At 33.0% G+C, this 20,116-nt stretch overlaps 2 protein-coding genes across 2 annotated transcripts in view; one reads left to right on the top strand and one right to left on the bottom strand.

Moving 5' to 3' along the window:
• LOC149423579 (ras-like protein 1) overlaps positions 1-20,116 on the top strand; it is a 188,227-nt gene that overhangs the window by 35,549 nt on the left and 132,562 nt on the right. The gene's annotated exons all lie outside the window — the stretch shown is intronic.
• LOC149423580 (uncharacterized) lies at positions 16,635-18,688 on the bottom strand. The gene is made up of 2 exons (XM_089632262.1): positions 17,906-18,688; positions 16,635-17,805 (listed from the first exon to the last, which is right to left on the bottom strand). Exons 1-2 carry the CDS (start codon positions 18,686-18,688, stop codon positions 16,978-16,980), a joined length of 1,611 nt encoding a protein of 536 aa, XP_089488388.1. The 3' UTR covers positions 16,635-16,977.

Raw genomic sequence — 20,116 nt, 5'->3', positions numbered from 1 at the left:
GATAGTGGCCAAGTTTTCTATCTATTGTATTTATTTATTATAATGGATAGTAATCGAGAGAATAGTGAATTACCCCTTCAGTCTTACACTGCATTCGTATTAATATTTTTTCTTGTTCAAACAAAATTACGAAAAAATCCGGTTTGAGTCAAGTTCACGAACAAATAAAAACTATATCCTTCCCAAGTTTCACAATATGGGACACAATCCTTTTGTTGCTCCTTTATCTGAGGTTTACTAGCGTTACATCAATTCAATTAAAATAATTTAATTGGCATGCAAAAACTTGGATGAATTGAAAATTGGTTTCATTGATAAATGAGGTTCTTGCGATCTTTCCCAAATCCAATTTTTTCCTCCCCCCGTTTATTTCTCCCTACAACGTCCCCAGAAGTCAGGGGTGCCATTGTCTTACTGGAATTGAGAATAATATAGATAAATGACAAAATGATTATGTATATAAAAAATGGGTGTACTTTTTCAATTTTGAATGTCGTCGATAAAGGCAAAAATAAACAATAGAAAAGCAAAGTGTTGTAATTTAAAAAAAAAAAATAAAGCTTTTAAGGTAACGATTCCAATCCGTGGAATATTTATTTTTTTGTGTTAAAATTAATTAATATTTTCGATTACGTTAGCAAGGAAAATAATTAGATTTCCACAACAAGTGGTGGTTTTCACAGTGTTTGTTTTCAATCCATTGATAAAGTTTTCACTGTTGACTTTTTACGCTTTTTCCATACCATAGCCGTGCTGATTAGTGCTTATATGGGTAGGGAAATTACATAGTTACCACTTACCTACCAAATTTTGCTAAAATCCTTTCAAATTGTCTAATAACTTGGTGCTCTTGTATATTCTATTTTACTAAAATATATTCTCTTATCTCTTTGGCTTTGATGAATATCGTAGCTATTTCAAACACACACATAATAAAAGAAAACTATTCCATGCGGATAGAATTCTAAGGAAAATTGACATAGATTATTAGGTGTAAGGCCGCGGCGGCCGGAAGCTGTCATGCAACTACTCGGAGTCCCACGGACTCCACGCACACGCCTAAATACCTGAAACACAAACACACGTCCTTACTGTTCGACATTCATTTTAACCGCTGAGCGTTATCATGGCTGAGTTGGTATCGCGTCTGGGTCACCACCAGTCACCACTAGTCTCACCCAGTAGTCTTGAGTTCAATTTCTCGGCTGGCTAAGTACTTCATGACACAAGCAAGATTTTCCGCTTACTGTGGTGATGGTAGGAGATTTATATTGTCAGGTTATTCGAAACCAAAGATAACAATATGTCACCGGAGGAAGGTACCAAGGCGCCCGAAACCGTATGCGAGTAAAACAAGATTCCACAACAATTCAAAAATTTTGAGGGAATCCTCACGAACTACGAGATCAATTTAGGGTTAATGCCACCTGAATAAGCTCCATAAAATAAACATTTTTCTTATATGCATATTATGAGAGATTTTTTGTTTTATAAATTTGTTTTTATAATTTTCTCATAAATTTAATTTAAAAAATATGTTTTGTCGTATTAGAGGTACAGTCACAAGGAGAAAATCCATAATTGGTTTCTTTTTGACTATATACTACACATGTATAAAGTGAAAAAATGAAAAATTATCGAAATTTTAACCCGGCGCTCTTGTTGGAACACGGTGTAAAATATAATAATATAAAATATATTAAAATACTTTTTTGTTGCATTCCCCTAAGGTTAGGTTATAACCCCATATAAACCGTACAGTTTAACTCTGCTCCAATACCCACACAGCATTTACTTATAAAAACAATAAAAATACGATGCTCAGTATCTTTCTATGTCATAAATCATTGGCCCGAGGGAAAATTGGAGTGGAAGCCACTTACGAGCCCTAAGACAATATTTTACCTCCTTTTATCTGTCACCCGATCACTTGTTACTTTCCTTAAGGATTAGAAGGCTGCTGTATCAGGTCACAGGACGAGATAATGGATGATTAATCCACCGCATTTGTCGCCAACTCACGTTGCTATTAATTGATTAATCAATACATTTACCTAGTTCCTACCTTTTCCAAGATTATAATTTTTTTTCCGAAATTATTTCTTCCCATAATTGAACTGTTGATTTCTTAAGAATGGGAAATGGTTTTATATCATCTTTACATAAATTGGATATTCATTTAGAAAGGTATAAGTTAATGTAAGTTTTAATTTTTAATTTATAAAATACGTGATTTTTTATTTTACATTTATAAGGCGTCGACACATTGAATCGCCGTACTAGGCAACTGTCTGTTTTATGGTGTAAAATTCACTATAGTTATTATAAAAAAAGGGTAAACAATATGAAGTTAAGTTTTGGGTCTTACCAATAAACGTGTTCCAAACCCTACACAATTGATAACCAACCCTTAATGCGGAGTAAATGGTTGTTTATCAGCTGCTTAAACATTACGCCCATTACATAACACTACATCTTTACAAACAAAAATAAATTCGAAATAATTGAAAACAGAATGAACATTAATAATAATAATTTTTTTATTCCAGGTTTAAACATTAGAAATAATAATGTATTTTATACTCCCCAAACGAACACAAAACAAAAGCAAACACACTACAGTTTTATTGGACCTCGTACTTTCAATCTTTTACCAAAAAAATATTCAAGTGATTACTAAACTTCCTCAATATTTAAAAGAGTTAAAATTATGGATTTTCGATACAGCAGTTGAAACTTTTTTTAAAAATTTGTATCAATTTACGTTTCTCATAAAATAATCACCATATATTACACTAAACACTTATTACTTAACTATAAACTATTGTAAACACTTTTCATACAAACCGCTTACACAAAATGTTATTTTTTATTTATATGGCCGTAGTTTGTTTATTTCTAGGTAAAATAATAAAATAACTTATATATATTACCCACGCACAGGCTGCGTTTTAGTGGGTTCCCATTATTCATATTGATTTAAATAATATTTTATGTAATAAATGTAAAAATTGGGAAAAAATGAAGGAAAAAAACAATAAAAAATTACCCTGTACACGGAATATATGTAGTTTTAAATTAACGTTGTAATTTTTTCATTAAAACGCCTTTGTCCAAAACTAAGGAGGTAAAATATTATTTAGTAAATAAAAATTAAATTAAAAAAAATTGTATTTTTTTGATAACAATGCTCTAAAATATTATTAGCTTTGTAAAAAGAATATGCGAATGTAATAATTATACGTATATATACGAGGCGTATCCAGAAAGTAAGTGTACTGAGGCTCTCAGGACCAAATGAATTTTATTTTCGATATGTTGACTACACTTACGTGTAGCCTGACTCTTCCCCTCCGCAACGAGACCGGTTAAAGGTCAGTACGTTCAGAAGTGTCGACCCGACAACACGTTTTGCGAAAAATGTCAATCCAATCTCCCGCCAAGTGCGAAATACGCGGCATCATCCTTTATCACGTTTGGAAGGGAAAACCTCAGTTCGAGGTTTATAATGAGGTGAAAACTGCATATGGTGATAAAGCTATAAATTGTACGAGTGTGTACAAGTGGTATCGCGAGTTTAAAATCGGTTATCACCTCTTCACCTCCCGCCAAAAAGTTCAAAACCACAATTTCAGCCAAGAAAATCATGGCATCCGTGTTTTGGGACAGTCAATGCATAATTTTAAATGAATATCTGCCTCAAGGGGAAACCATCAACTCTGCAAAATACTGTGAGACCCTAAAAAAATTGCGGAAGGCGATTCAAAACAAGAGGAGAGGCATGCTGACAAAGGGAGTCAGCCTGCTGCACGACAATGCCAGACCACACACGGCCAACGCCACGGAGGAACTGATTGCCTCGTTTAAATGGGATGTCCTGAACCACCCCGCGCATTCCCCTGACCTAGATCCTTCAGATTATTATCTCTTTACCTCCCTGAAGCTGTACATGGGTGGAAAAAGGTTTACAACCGACGAGGAGGTAAAGGAGGAGGTGGAGAAGTGGACGAAGGGGTTGGCGGAAAACTTCTTCGAGGAAGGCATCAAAAAGTTGATACCCCGCTTCACCACCTGCATTGAGAGGAATGGCGACTATGTCTAAAAATAGCTTACATATGTACTACGGTAACCACGTAATTTTTTTGTTTCAATAAAAAAATTTGTAACCTACAAAAATTCAGTACACTTACTTTCTGGATACGCATCGTACATAAAAGTGGTACATGATGCAGTGTTGAATGTACATATGTCTGCATTGTCTACTCGACTGCTCGCGTCAGTAACTGGAATATAAGTTAACATACTGATTATAGTGCTATAAAGCCAGGGATTTATAAAAAAATAGTACATTCGCGGTTCCGCGAGTCTAAAATGGCATTCTATGGCGTGCGATCACTCAAGACATTTTGCAAACTCGGCATAATATGCCGAAAATCACTCGAATTAACAACTTTATGTAGATGTAATCCATTTACACAGGTACAAAATAGATCTATGAATACACAACTACAAAACGTGATTACAAGCATTATGAAAAATAAGTAAAAACAAAACAAAAACAAATAAATATAAAACAATAATAGTAAAACGTAACAGTAACATAAAATAAAATAGAAACTAGAACAATACAACATATAAGACAATTCACTAAAACTACATTACCAACGCTACTATAATTTGTAGGATTCAACAAAGTGCTAGTATAGATTACGCTTGATTCTATAAATGGTGTCATTAAATATACGAGTATCAATAGTACCCCCAAACTTGTTATATATACATCACGCATTTCTATCTACGATGGAAACAAAACCTGATATGACTTTTTCGTCCATGTATTACTCAGGTAACGCAATTTTCAGTCCCTGTCATCGATACTCCATTTTCTATTTCATACTTTAATAGATTATTTCTGTCAGATAATGTTATGCTACACCCAACACCTTTCAGTTTCTTAGAATTGATTAAAACAATACATTTTATTTTGCTTACTGTGGAGGAATTTTATTGTAGTTTCATGAAAATGATTAGCGCGTCACTTTATCCCGAAACCCCCTAACCCATTTTTAAATATTATGCAGTAGTTTTATTATACTTTATAAATGGCGAACTTAGCAACACGAATTTTCAAAAATGACTTGAAATGCTCTGTTACAATAAATTAATTTCAAGAATATCGAAGAAAATTAAAAAAAAATTTCCGAACACACTCGTAATTTATTTGAGAAGTAAATGTTGCATCGAAAGAAAATCCTCCTGATTTCATCCGAATGAGGAAATCCTATATTATGAGTAAACAAACTCCTTTGAACGCTGTTTCTACGAAGTTAAAGTTCGCTGATTTCTCGGTATCATTAAAAAGTAGGATCCTAGCAGAGGTGGAAGTATATTTTGCTCCTGAAATCTTAGGAGCAAAAGCTTATACTTTACACCGACTGAATTTCAGTAAAAGCTGTGGCAAGACCTCGTAGGTGGGATTTGAATTATTACGGAGCTTATTTATGTTTAGTAAGATTTTCAATACAACACTTATTTAGGCTACACGTTCATGAATAAATTACTCAATTTAGATGTAGTATTAAAATAAATCCATTGTTTAAAACATTGATGTGCTCAAGCTTTCTTACCCAGCTTTGCCAGCGATTTAAAAAAAGAACCTGCCTTATTTTTTTTATTGTCACGTGCATATTTCAAAGCTTGGTGAAAAAATAAATGCCTCAACTCACCGTTCAAGACGCGTTAACATTGTTTCAATCTGATAATGGGATTTCAACGAAGAATCAGGTAACTAGCGACGGGAAAGCACAAAGCATACTGCCGTCCATAAAAAAATAATACTATAGATTGTACCTTATACTAACTAATGTGAAAGATAAAAATAATTGTTTAGTATCTGTTTTTGCCGAATATAATCGGTGTATCGTTACAAGGACAATGGACGATTTGAAAAAGGATATGAAGGCAGTTATTTAAGTATCTACTTATTAAATATGTGGGCAGGTATTTAAGTACCTACTTGTAAATCTTAAGAATCTTAGGATGAAATTTTAGTTCTGATTTATTAAATACGAGCTGACGTGTACCCGGCTTTGCGTGGGGTTATGCTAAGGAGATAGACATATCCCATCAAAAAAAATTCTCTAGGCTTTTTTAAGATGTACAATTCCGTATATAGTACATTATTTTGATGTATCTCATAAGGTTTAGCCAGGATTAGTAATGTAAGCGCCTGAAAATATTTTTTTCGATTTGGTTACAAAACATCGACTTTTCTATACTTTATATAAATAAAATATAAATGTATTATATAACTAACCTTTCGGAAGAAATTTTCTAAATGACAATGAAAACCCTATCAAAATCTATTGCGTACTTTAGAAGAATTAAGCGAACAAGCAGACAGACGCGGATAGCAACATTGTTTTTTACTATTTAGAGAAGAAAAAAATAATAACACACTTTTTGGACGCGAGGTCTTCTGTTGTTGACACAGGGTTGACCATAAATAGTAATAAATTTATCGCAGTTTTTTTTCTATTTTTTCTTATGGCGCTAATCAAAGTAGACCATTACTAAAGGTTTCCTGGATTAAAGTGCACTAACTTTGGGAGGTGACCACACGATAATACAGGTAAAAAAAGTTTTTTTTTTTTGAAAATACAATGTTTTAAGGTAGTTTTGGATGGATTTTTTTTTCAAACATGTATCATGTACCGACATAGAATTGCCTCCCAAATTTAGCACACTTTACCCCCGGACACTGCTACATATCGCTACTTTCCACGTTGGCCCACAAGATAATAGCTTTTACCTTTCTATTCTGTTGTTTATTTTCTATTATTTATTTACTTGACTTTCCGACCGTAGTTGCTAGACTATGATTTATTTGACAATAATTTATCCAATTTCATAGGCGGAGAACACTGATATATTATGTGTTATTGACGGAATTTCACTCTAATTGCTAGGGTATTTTTTGTCGCTCAATTTCCAGTAATTTAGTAATTACTCTAATCGGTTTACCTATTGTATGATGGCCTCCGTGGTCGATCGGTAAAGCTCTCGACTAGCGCTCCGGAGTTTGCGGGCTCAAATAAATTGTATTATTTCATAATTTATTCATTTAGAATAATATATAGCATGTTTGCGGCACGTTCCACAGTGGAAGATAATCTCAGTATCACCCTGCTGTAAGAGCACCATTTAGAATCGAAACATTGCTTGAAATGGTTTTGGCCGTGTTTGACCAGATTTGAATATCTGTGTACTTCCCCACCTTTCTCTTCATATTTTCCTTTCCCTCCACAGTACCTTCAACCTCGCAACATACTCCGATTGGGGAAAACATAGTCTCAGTGGCTCCAGACGTGAGCAGTTGGGACTCTTGTGCGGAATTCACAATAAAAAAAATGTATACAATGGTTTGCTAAAATATAACAAAGTGTTTATTTGAGTGGTATTTTCAATAAATTATTTTTTAAGGTATTTAGATAAGTTACCTCCTTTTATATAATTTTGGAAATATTATCGTTCTTATTTCATTGTTTGTACAGCAGTTTTGTGAAATTTCGCTGTGAGTGTGGTATATCACATTACAATACATTTACCAGTATATTTTCTATTGGAAGTATTTACTTTAAGTTATTCCAAGAATGGTGCCTACTTTATAATGCTTTTTATGTAAACTACATTCAAATCGGTATCAAAAACAGAACAAGTCCTAATTTCCGTACCAAATTTATTTTGTTTAAATCTTTGACTCGTAAACTTTTGAGGTTTACTATCATTTGAAAAGTCAAGATCGTCGTGTCAAAATCCTGGGTCAAATATTTAATTTTATGAATAATTTCAGCGTCACAAAGCCTACAATTACAATATCCTGTGCACAGGTCTGCGCAAGTCTATTACAAATCGTGTCCCGTGATTGTAATTAGTGCGCATCGTTACCTACATACCTGTCAGGTTTATATTACGATAAAGCCTGGACGTTTATGATGTCGGTTGATAGCGCGATCATCATTTGCACACTCAATACTGTACAAAGGATAGGCAATAACTCATTAAAATGGAAATCAATCCTTACCTGCCATCACAACAGACAGACCTGGGCACTAGCATAATATGTCGTGAACACCTGATCATTTTCACACAGTATATTGAGTTGCCCAAGCACTTGTGGTAGTTCAAGGTCTTATAGAAATTCAATTCAGCACGAATTGAACGGAATGCGTTTCATATAAGCCAGTGGTTCTACACAAACAAACTAACATCGCGTCGTTTCCCCGCAGGAGGACAGAGAGGACAGAAATTAGGCTTACAAATCAATATAAGCGATAATTATTAGCCTGAAACGCTAATATAAATTTTAAAAAATTTCAGAGAAAAAATAAATGCCGCTGACAGGGATTGAACCCGCACTTTCTGATTGCCGGTCAGGTGCACGGAATCACTGTGCCACGTCGGATTATTTTTAACCCCCAAATAATTCGATAAATGCTAGAATTTCATTAAAAAATTATTATTTTTAAATTTTTTTTTCTCACCTGAAAACAACCAATTTTTATGTTTGAAGGAAAGGTATTGTTAAATTTCTGGCAATTGAAGACATGGCACGATCAAGTGAATCAGATACTTGAGTCGGGCCATGTCAAGAATGAGGCAAGGAGTGTATGCCAAGACCGAGTTGTTTGGGTGGTCTTTTCTCTCTGTCTACCTCTGCAGAAACCAACGTGAGGGTAAGTAAGTTATGTACCTCATCTTTATCTTAATGTAGGTACATAATATATGTATTATTGACGTGTATTTTTAATAATTCCAATATTGCGTTACCTACATAAAATCTCATTGTTCTCTTTGTTATTTACACATGCTCTCAATTTCTATTTTCTCTTTTCTAGCTATTTTACGCTCTCATAACGCGATTCTAATTTCTCACATTATAGTTTGTCTTATATTTTGTAAAAGCCAAAAAGCGTTAATGATTTAAATGACTATATAAATAAATATTATGCGTGGGCTTATTTCTGACGGCAATTTAAAGCGTTTGAAATGGGGAACAATATTGTGTGTATTTATATAAAGATAATTACATAAAAGTAATTAAAGGGTTACAAAATTGAAAAAAGTTTTTTCCACATTTTTTTGGGTCCTCATAAAATTTAACAAGCTCTGAAATTAGACGAGCTTGGCAAGTGTTAAGGCGATGCACTAAGTCGTGTAACATTTTTAATATAGCCGCTAACATTCCTTTGAATTCCTAATAAAAAAAATAATAATTTAAATTCCTGCTTAATAGCATCCGCCTGTTTTGATTTATGAAAGAAAAACACATCGCCAAAAAGGATTTCATTTTATTTTGCGGACGTTCAGGCACAAATATATAATTATTTTTTCAAAGAAAATTTCTTCTGAAAGCTTATCACTTTGTGATGTCATTATTTATTACATTAAAACACAAATAACTTTGTTTACATCACTTTAATATATATATAACCCCTACATGTTTCATGAAAAATGTTATACTTGCTATTCTAATGTATATACTTGCTCCTGATGAGGTGAACATTCTTCATGAAACATGTAGAGGTTATTTATATATTAAAGTGTTGTAAACAAAGTTATTTGAGTTTTAATATAACAAATATTTAAATGTTAAATTTAATTTGCCACAATATGCATATAACCGAAAATGGATTCGTAAGTAGGAGATTTTGAACTTTAAAGCAGTTTTTATAGGTCTGATACATAATTTTTTTCTGATCTTATAAAAAAACTTATCTAAAAAAAAATCGATCGCCTTAATGCCAATATGTGTTCTACTCGCAATGTGTCAATTTTTGAATTTTTAATTTTTAATTAAAGCATCTACTAAATTACTAAACGATTATATTTTCTAACGAAAAACACATGATTTTGCATTACTACGTAGTGCATTACCTTAAGCCTTCGCAGTGCTTCATCGGAATGGCCACTAGTGATGCCTCTCTGTAGCAAGTAACTGAACGAACTTATTTACGCGTATATTATGTTGTTGGACCTGTAAATGTCCTTTCTGTATTGGCAAAGAGGAGATTCAAAGCCTATGCCATCGGATTAGTAGAATTTATCACTTTCTTAGTGAAACTTTTCTTTCAAAGCCCTCAGAGAGCTTTTTAGGTACCTCGCTCAAAGTGCTGACGAAAATCTTGATTTTTTTTCTCGTTAATATTCGGACTATATTATCAGTAGTCATTTGAGTGAAGAGTCTTGTCATTTCAAAAGGCAAAATCATAGTATTGACTGTAAAAATCGTAATAATTTTTAAAAGTAATATATTTTTCAATATTTTGAATGTAATACCAGATATATATGTACCTATATACCCACTTAGACGGATAAAACGCACTGATAAAAATATTTGTAAGAATCTCTTCAAATTATTCGTTATCGGGATTGCAGGTCCTAAATGAATGAATTAATAGGTTACCTGATAAACTATTTGTAAAACACCAATGAATTGTGACTTTTCATTTCGTCGTTATATATTATTAAGACAAACGCAGGTGCATGAATACGTGTTCAGATTTTATTTATTCATTTTTTAACGGACATAGTTCAATAACAAAACACTACACATTACACAAAGTTAATACAAGGAGAAAGGTTACCATACAGGATAAATAAAAATAAAAACTATGACAACAATAGGACACAAAAACAACAAGGATAATGTTAAGTCAAGACAGGAACAAATTTTTGATGGAGTTCACGACTTTTGCCACGTCAATACAAAATATTTCTTGCGTAATGACTGGCAAAAATCATTAAGGCTTACGAAAAAAATCAAGGTCCTTACTTGAATTGACAAGTCTTGCCATCATTTATGGAGTGTTTATTGAGGAAAATCAAATCATTATTTATGAGTGTACGGGAAGGGATATTGAAAGGGATGAGTTTCAACAAAGTAGGTGAGTCAATCATAATGTTAATAATTTGAAGAAATGAAGATAAATCGAAGCCTTTCCTACGTTTTTCTAAAGAAGAAATGTTTAATTTTTCTTCATGTTCATCATATGAGTAATCGCGTCTTTCTAGCCCTAACCTAGAAGCAATTTCCATATTATTACGAATTTACTAAAAGTTTATTTGGAAGCGGCCTGCATTCCCCTTTTTAACCGGATAACCAATAAATTGAAGAGATTTTTAATAAATCAGCAATCACAATTTTTCTCCTTGTGTCATCTGGGCTCACTTTTATTTATTTCCAGTTAGGAATTTGAGCTTGAAATCATTTTATACTTGGCTAACTTTGGAACAAGCTATGGAAAGTACTCAATTTTATATCCCAAGGCCCACGATGGAAGTAATGTTTCGTCCTAAAAATAGCAACGGAAAAAATTGCACTTCAAGTTTCATGACGCCGGAGCTCACCGCTTGATCTCTGCTGTTGCATCTTGCTGCAGATTTCTGCTAAAGAAGAGACGTCTAAAATTTATAGAAAACCTAAACACAATCTATTGACTTGATCAAACTTGTAATATTTTGCCTCTTTTCACCATTTTCTTTTACTTTGTTTAAAACAATATAAAATTTTCTTCTCTCTTGGCTATGACCGATATTTAATTTTTTTTTTTCTAAGGCTTTGCATATGTGTTCGCAGGGATGGAAAATTCCTCCCCTACAACACATAAGCCTCCATGAAAATTGGACCCTTTTCCTTGATATCTACAGAAAGCTACTTAAAGCTCTCTTGTACTATATATCTTTATAGACATATGTACTCAACTAATTAATACGTTATTTACGAACTTGAACGCAAATATTTCCGTATTTATATCGTAATTAAATTCCATCAAACGTTGTGTAATTTTTTGATTTATGATATAGGATTTTAATTACCTTCATTTTTGTGGTAACCCCCTTGGTTCTGATCGAGGTGTCGAGTTTCACAATTTAATTGGTCTTTCCATTGCAAACCTAGACTTGTTCAAAATTTAACACTTAGATTATTTCACTAGAATTTTACCAATAGACGTAGTACTGCCACGTAACAACTTTTCAAATCCTCGGCGCGACTGTCCGAAAACTGGTCTGCACCGCCATTTTATACCCTTTTCAGGTTCCAAAAGACGTATCTGAATTTCCTCTGATGATCGATTCCATCTTTTACCAACTCGCAAATCCGAACATCCCTGCCATCAATATCGATTGTGCTTCCATAAGATGTTCTGCTTTCCGGCTCTGGGCGGTGGTCAATTTCCATCTCACAACTCTAAATCGATAGGGTCCGAATCGGGTAAGTCTGTGTTAATCGCCCAAGCTCCCTTTGTCCTCTGTTCATACAAAATGTAGTTAAAATCTCATGATTTTGCGTTCCTTTTTTTTCTCAATTCGCGATAGGTCCATCCTCAATAACATATATACAGATCTCAATTTTATGCATCTCGTGCGAAAATTGTTTAAATCCATGTCGAAATCTTTACTACGCATTTTTGAATTTCGATTTGTTTAAATTCTACTTAATTTTATTGTCACTTATATGAGCTTTTCCATTTCCACCCGTACTTTCTATCTTTATGTCGCAGATTTGAGTTTTTCCTTATCTTTTGGATTTTCTTTTATCCGCGACGTTTTCTTGCACAATTTTCTTCTTTATTTTTTTGTTATTTCTCATAACTCTATAACTAATTATTTTCCAAGTCGTATTTATTTATTTCACGGATAAATTTGAATTGTATCACTTTTCTCCACTTGGATTATTCTTTATCTCCGTTCTTTACCCTTCCTTTTATCTTTCTCTCACTTTTCCCGATGTGTGTGGTCTCCAGGAAAATTTCATACTTCATTTATTATTAATTAATATATAGTTTTCCACACTTCTATGGAAGATATACCTAATTTGACTCTGGGATATCTGTCTCTTTTATTGCCTGATCCAATCTCTGCCCATTTTCCATCCCTCACTTACAAGATTTCACATAAATTATACGTCTGGACATATGTTTACGTCTCAGATTTTATGTACTATGGTCGTAAATTTTATTTAATTTCAAACCTATTAATTTTAATCTCTTTTGCCTAATCTAAATACTTCATAAGCTCCACGTTAAAGTTAATCGTCTCTCCAATCGTTTATTACCTTAACGTAAATAAAAATCATGTTCGGATTTCGATTGTTTATATTCCAAAATACACATGAGACTGTCAACCTTTTATCTTGTTTCGATCCCTCTGTAATCTTGTGTAACTTTAATGTCTATCTACCCTGATAATCATGTAAAATGCCTACGTTTCCTGAATTTAATCTATCGCTATATGTTTAGTTTTACTGTCTTCTTCTGATACTCAATTTTCATGTCCCTAGGACCTTTGTAGCAGCTAAAATCTCTGTATTATCCTTCCATTCGGTCGCCGCACTTTTCTAAAATGTCTATTTTTTTTTTGCGAGATTTTCATTCAAAATTGATTTACCAATATGTCCGCTTCATCTTAAATTGATAACGATTTATTTCCATTGTTTCCAAAACTCACTCCTCTCTTTAGTACGATTTTTTCGAACTCGACACCCTACTTCTATCATAAATAATTGCACTACAGTTGAAAATTCCGCCAGTAACTTTCCTTCGCTTTTCCCGTCCTTTTTTATACTATCACGTTTATAATTTTTTCATTGCATTTTTGTGTGTGCGCTTTACAACTTGTAAAACTTCCAAAGCCCTCGATTTCAATGGTTCGATACCCCATAAATGTCTCAGTTATTGTAAACATTCCCAGGAGTTTGTCACCTTGAAAGTCGATGTTGACCCTAAAGTGCGTTCACCTCTAATTTCTGTGAGAATCGAAATGTCGTTAATTATCTATTTTAATGTCGGGTCCATAGTTCATTCCTTTGTCTTTCGTAGACATACGCCCCCCCGTTCACTGATTGGTTACTCAAAATTTTATAGCTCTTTGTTCAGATCTAATTGGTCGACAACCTTCAATATTTATTTTTAGGCCTAGAAAGGGGAAGTACCAGTCGTCCTAGACGATTTTACGACCTCTCTGCTTTCGTCCCGGAATCTTGATTTAATTCCAACTATTACAGGCGTCTACTGCAAGCAAACTGAATCAATTCTTTCTCCGCCAGATGTCGTTAGCATGTCCGTTTTTATAAGTAATTTGTATATTTTAATGCAGCTAAGGTTTATCTGTTTTTTCACTGTGATTTAAAGCCTTTCATCACAAACTTATTTTATGACCATCACGATGAAAATCACCAATCAAAAGAAAATGAATGTCAGCATAGCTCTGTTATGTCAGCTACCTTAATGCTACCTTACTGCTGCTTTACCACTTCATGTTGAAAATCTTGTCATAGTTTGGGAACACATTGTCGCACTATTTTGGAAATACAATGTTCACACCCCGAGTCCGAAACCGCAGGTACTTAGAAATGTATCTCCATGTGTTCGGTGCACAGAATAGCCAACAAACTAGTAGATCAAAAGATAATACGCCATACCTACAACATTTTTGGCATTAAGCTGTTTTCCAAAAAATATTTGATGTCCTTCGTCAATATTTATTATTGATTCGCTTTGTGGCCTATTAACGCTTTATCATTTCTACATGTGTAAAACCCACACTTCAACATAATCTACACATCCGGTCTGATGATGAACACTGTAACGATCTCCGAAAGCTCTCTGTAACACCCTCCGCTGGTGATTCAATCCTACATTGTAAATTGTACACCTTTCTTAAAGAATTAAGAAAGTATGTATTCATATCGCGTATCTACGTAAATAATTCATCTTAATATTTTAAAATATAACTTGCAAAAGTGTTTGTTCTTAAAGTAATAAAATTAGCGCCATATAAGAGCAGATAATGAATTCTTTTAAGTATACACTTAGGTCAGGAATGCATCCGGTTCGATTTTTCCATCCGATAGTCTGATCAGACTATCAGAACAGATTTCACGCCATACATCTACTGAAACAGTCCATATATCGGAGATCTGATCCGACTATCGGATCGGATTGCCGAATCGGAAGGGCGTGGCCTATTTTGTTACCGATCCGATTGTCTGAAGGCGAGTGGTAGCTAATTTTGTATAGAACTGACATACACATTTACACAATATATTTATTTCCGACTCGTCAGCAGGGTTGCCAATACGTGATGAATCATTCAAATTGCTGGGAATTTCTAAGATTTTTCAAGGATTGGGTATTTTGCAGGGAGAACCTTTTTGTGTAGAAAATGCGGAATTCTGGACAGTTCTTGATTATCTTACCATATTGAAAATACAGTAATTTTAAGAATGTAATATAATTTCATTTTTTAGCAGCAAATTTTTGAACAATATTTCTATTTTAAAGCCTGAACGATAATAAAATTCAAATTTCATAATAAATGCTTGTTTTGTTTCATTTTGGAGGTATAATGGAACTTCATTGGGAAATTGTGGGGAATCGTTATGTTGTTCTCCCCAATTTGGTGATTATGAGCACCTATGGTATGTGGGTATTTAAGAATGTATGTATCGCAACCCTACTCGTCAGTTTGCAAATGAGTATTGACATCTAACTACTTCTCACTGCAGTACATAAGCATAAGCATCAGTGCTTATATAATAGTATTATTCAATTTATAATATAAATAAAAACATTAAAAACGACATAGTAAACTAATAAAACAGAAATGAATAACTTTAGCTCGCCTCAGCACAGGTCATCCTAGTGAGGATGACTAAGAAATACAATTTACTATATATATAATGACAAAAATAAAGGTATATTAAATTGCCTGTGTATTCAAATCAAAGGGTCACCAGCGAAGTTTACGTAAAATCAATGAACACTTATCGTTCGCAAGCTTTTGTGACCAACATGACATCATAATAATGTTGTATGTTTATGGTTTTGTCAAGTCACCTATTAAAAAAATATTACCCTATGCCGCGACGGGAGTGGCCTTTACCCGGTCTAAAGAGTGACACTCTTAAGTGTGAAATGTCACAGTCGCTGTCACAAGAAGTAGTGTAATTATTGTAATTAATGTGAACCACGAGCGACACGCGCAAGGTCGCCATACAATTTACAAATTACACTTGAAAGGTATCTACCTACCTACAGAGCAATAGTAACAACAAGCATGGTCGCTTATTCTAGATTTCATAAATGTAGATGCTATGGGGATGTAGCCATTCTGCTTACATATATTCATTGCAAGGCTACATGTAGGACATGTAGCCTTGCAATGAATATATGTAAGCAGAATGTTTGTAATATAATTAGTTACGTTGTGATGGAACATTATTATATGAAATGTTGTTGCCTTCTGGGCAAAATTTTGACTTTTAACAACAAGCCAACCGATTTTGCACAACCTGCCCTTCGTCATATCAGTAAAGAATATTAAACGAACCCCATTACTAATAAATGTGTTTTAAATTTTACACAACTGATAAACAATTATTTATGTATAGTAAACGGTTGCTTATCAGTTAAAATAAGTAAAATTTAAAACATTTAAATTTGATAAATAAAGTGTTTTAAATTTAATGATAAATAAGTATTTCATTATATGAGTATTTCTCAAAATAAATGTACGTAACGAAAATGTAGTTACGAAATAGTGTTACGAAATAGTCATAAGACGTAACTAAATAGTAAACATAAGGCTTGTTTACACAATGGCAAATTTTATTTTACTTTTTTTATTATTTATTAAATTTAATTTGTTGTCGTCTTTTTTAAATGTAAGTAATTATCCTTTACTTTTTTATTTATTGTACATACTACAAACATACATAAACTCACGACCCAAATACTTGTATTTTGTTATACCCGTTGTAAGGGGCTTAAAAAAAACAAGGGAGTACAAATATTTTTTTTTTAATCAAATTATCAGCTCCCAAATTTAAGTACCTAACACGATATTCAACAAATCTTAAGAAGTTAAAGAACAGGCACTGTTTAAACTATTAAAAATTTAATAACATACAATTATTTAGTTTGAATCACTATCCATTAGCGTTTTATAAATTTCTTCCTCATCTTTATAATAATTGAAATCTTTCCAAGACACATTTGGTTTCACAGTCAGTTTTTCAGTCTTTGGTTTATCACTCCGCTTTGGCGCATGAATATAGTCATTTAGTGATAGAGATTTAGAGATAAGGCCCTTACGAACCACTTTCTTTTTTGTATGGATATTTTCCAGTTTTTCGTTTTTAAGAATAGTCACTCCACATGGTTTATCTTTGATTTTGTGAGAATCTTCAATTTCATTTTCATTATTCATATTTTCAATATCAGTGTTATTTTCTATGGCATTATTATTTCCTATTATAACATCTCCGATGTTGTCATCAAAATTATTGAAATTAAATTCTGCTTCATTAAATGTTATTGCATCCGACAAATATTTATCAACTGTAATTATAACTTCGTCAGTTACTAAATCGTCGAAAAAAATTATTGGCATTGAATTTAAATCAGTGGTTAACCCTTCTATCATATGACTTTTTATTTCTTTACTTTGTTTTTCTGTGTCATCTGTTTGTATTATATCAATGGGATATTTTTGTTCTTCTATAACTTGTTGGTGTTTTACTGTTGTTTTTCCTTTTCCTTTTCCTTTATTTTTTATTTTTTCTTCATCGTGTTGTGTAGAATATGTTTCGTCTTCAGTTATTAATCCTTCTTCTTTGAGGCATTTTATTTCAGTATCATAGAAAGTACGGTTTGCAGATATAAGTTTTGATGAAGATGACATTGTTGCTTTTTCTTTTTCTGTGGGTTTTCGTTTCTTGCCTTTTTCCTTATTTGATGAGTCCTAAAAATTAAAAAAATAATCATTGAAGTGTATTTTATTAATAATCCCATTGATACTATTCGAAATTTCAGAATTCTAAGGGGTATTATTAGATTTTTACCTGCGTTTCCTTGTCTTTGATCCTAAAATGCGTTTTCTCTTTAATATCTAATCTCAAATCAACTTTCACTCCTATGTTTTTAAAACTCTCTCCGTCATCTGTTATCTTTAAATGACCTTCATTCTCAAATTCCATATCTATTAGATTTGAATCACTACGTAAAATTAAACTGATATCACTTTCGGTCGTAGTAGAACTATTTGTTCTTTTGAATCTTTTAGCTGGTGGGTATTGTTTTTTCAAGGCTTGACGTATGTAACTACATTGTGCTTTTGGTTCTGATAGGGTGTTGGATAGAAGTTCGTGTTCTTTTGTGTAGTAACAATTGCAACAGATATTTTTATTGCAATCAAAGCAGCTCAGCAATTTATATTTAATTGACGTGTTGCCATCCGTTGAAATTTGATGCAGCTTCATTGTACCTTTTATAGGAACAATGTTTTCAGGTATCATTTTGGTCATCTTTTGAATGTCGTTTTCATTTATATAAAACATTTTTACTTTGCTATTAACCATTAAATAGTCATATGCTTCTTTTGCGTTGGTTATATCATTGCCGTGTGAAATATGATTGTCAAGTTGTCGTTTCAATGCTCCACCAACCCCATCAGCTGGGCCTTTTCCATGAGAGGCTTCAAAGAAATTCCAAGATGCATATTTAAATCCGTAATCTTTTATATTTTTTTGGAACAAAAAGAAATTATGTTTTTGGCGGTACTGAGTTGCAGGACTATCAGAAAAGATATGAATCTTTTTAATGTTAAAGTATTTGCATAGTTTCATTATTGGATCCAAATGAGCCCAGATTGCTCCAGGACCATGTTCATTATTTGGGGATATGGAGCATATGGATTTGGGATTCACATTTTTTCTGTAAAGTACGCAAGTGTGCAATGTGACCTGATTCCTGGATCCTCCGAAGTGTACAGCCTGAATTTCTTCCGACTGCTTGCATGAAAAGTTTTCTGAAAAATCACAAATCAATGCAGCTTCGTCTTCATCAAGGTTTTCAATACACTTTTTCCATGCTAGGTACTGATGCAAAACATTGAAGTAATGAGTTTTAAATTTTTGTACATCATCTTGAAATTCTTTAACTAATGTAATCACAGTTCCTTTCACTACTTGTTTTGAATACTTCTTTGTCTGCTTTTCTTCAGATTTCTTTATTCCAATTTTAGTATAGATATGTATTCCCATTTTCCATTGAAGCCACTGCACGGGACTATCTTCATTTATGGTCAAATCAATATCTGGTTTCTTATCTTTGCATTCAGAACACTCGGAGTACATGCATTTGAAACATTTGCTGCAAGTGACATTTTTCATAAGTTCATCAATGTCAGATGTTTGAAGCAAACCTAGCTTCTTCAACGATTTTGCTTTGAAAGATAAATTGCAATGCTTTATGCAAGCACAAGTATTCCTATCTTGAAGTCTTGGTTTCACAACGGAGAACGGTCGGAACCGATAAAAAGTTTGTATAGATGCTTTACCACCTTCTGTCCTGTATTTTCTGTAGAGCTTGTATATTGGTTCAATTAAATATCGCTTTTGTACTTTTTCTTTGTTTCTCGTTATGCACTCGTTTTTTCCCGCGCTAGATCTACTTACATCTTCTCTTTCAAAGAAATCTTTGATTTCTTTCTGGTATTTCTTTTTAATTTGGTTACTTGATTTCGTCATTCTAATTCTTCCTTTCAGCCCAAGAACATTAGAAATAGCTGTTTTTAATTTGTGTTTATTTACTATTTGGTTTGTAGCTACTTTTTTTAGTACTTTCTTTTCTCTGGGATCTGCTTTATTGAACTCTGTCTTTAAAGAATCTGTAATTGTATTTAGCAAAATTAGCTTTCTTTTCACCTTATCTTTTTCTGGCGTGGACACATTTGGTAAAGTTTCTTCTAAAAAACTATTTGATTTCGTTAATGGTGTATCGTCACACCGTGGAGTTTCGGTAGTTTCAATGGAAATAGCATCATTATTAGTTTTAGTTTGTTTATGCAATAATATTTTCAGAATGTTCACTTGCCTTTTCATCCGATTACAGCACTGTCTTAAATTCTTATTTCGACTTTTTAATCGAGTATTTTCTTCAGTCAGCTTTTGTAGTCTTTCCTTTAGGATTTTTTTATCATTTTTTCTATCTTCAAATGTATTATTGTCTTGTGTCATAGGATTAGCCATTTTCTTTCTTTCAGCTCTTTTATC

The sequence above is a fragment of the Hesperophylax consimilis genome, chromosome 5, assembly GCF_061612785.1.
Source record: "Hesperophylax consimilis isolate HC1 chromosome 5, BYU_Hcon_1.0, whole genome shotgun sequence".
Lineage (NCBI taxonomy): Eukaryota > Metazoa > Arthropoda > Insecta > Trichoptera > Limnephilidae > Hesperophylax > Hesperophylax consimilis.
Note: the sequence above shows the minus strand (reverse complement) of the source record. Positions and strands in the feature narration are given on the sequence as shown.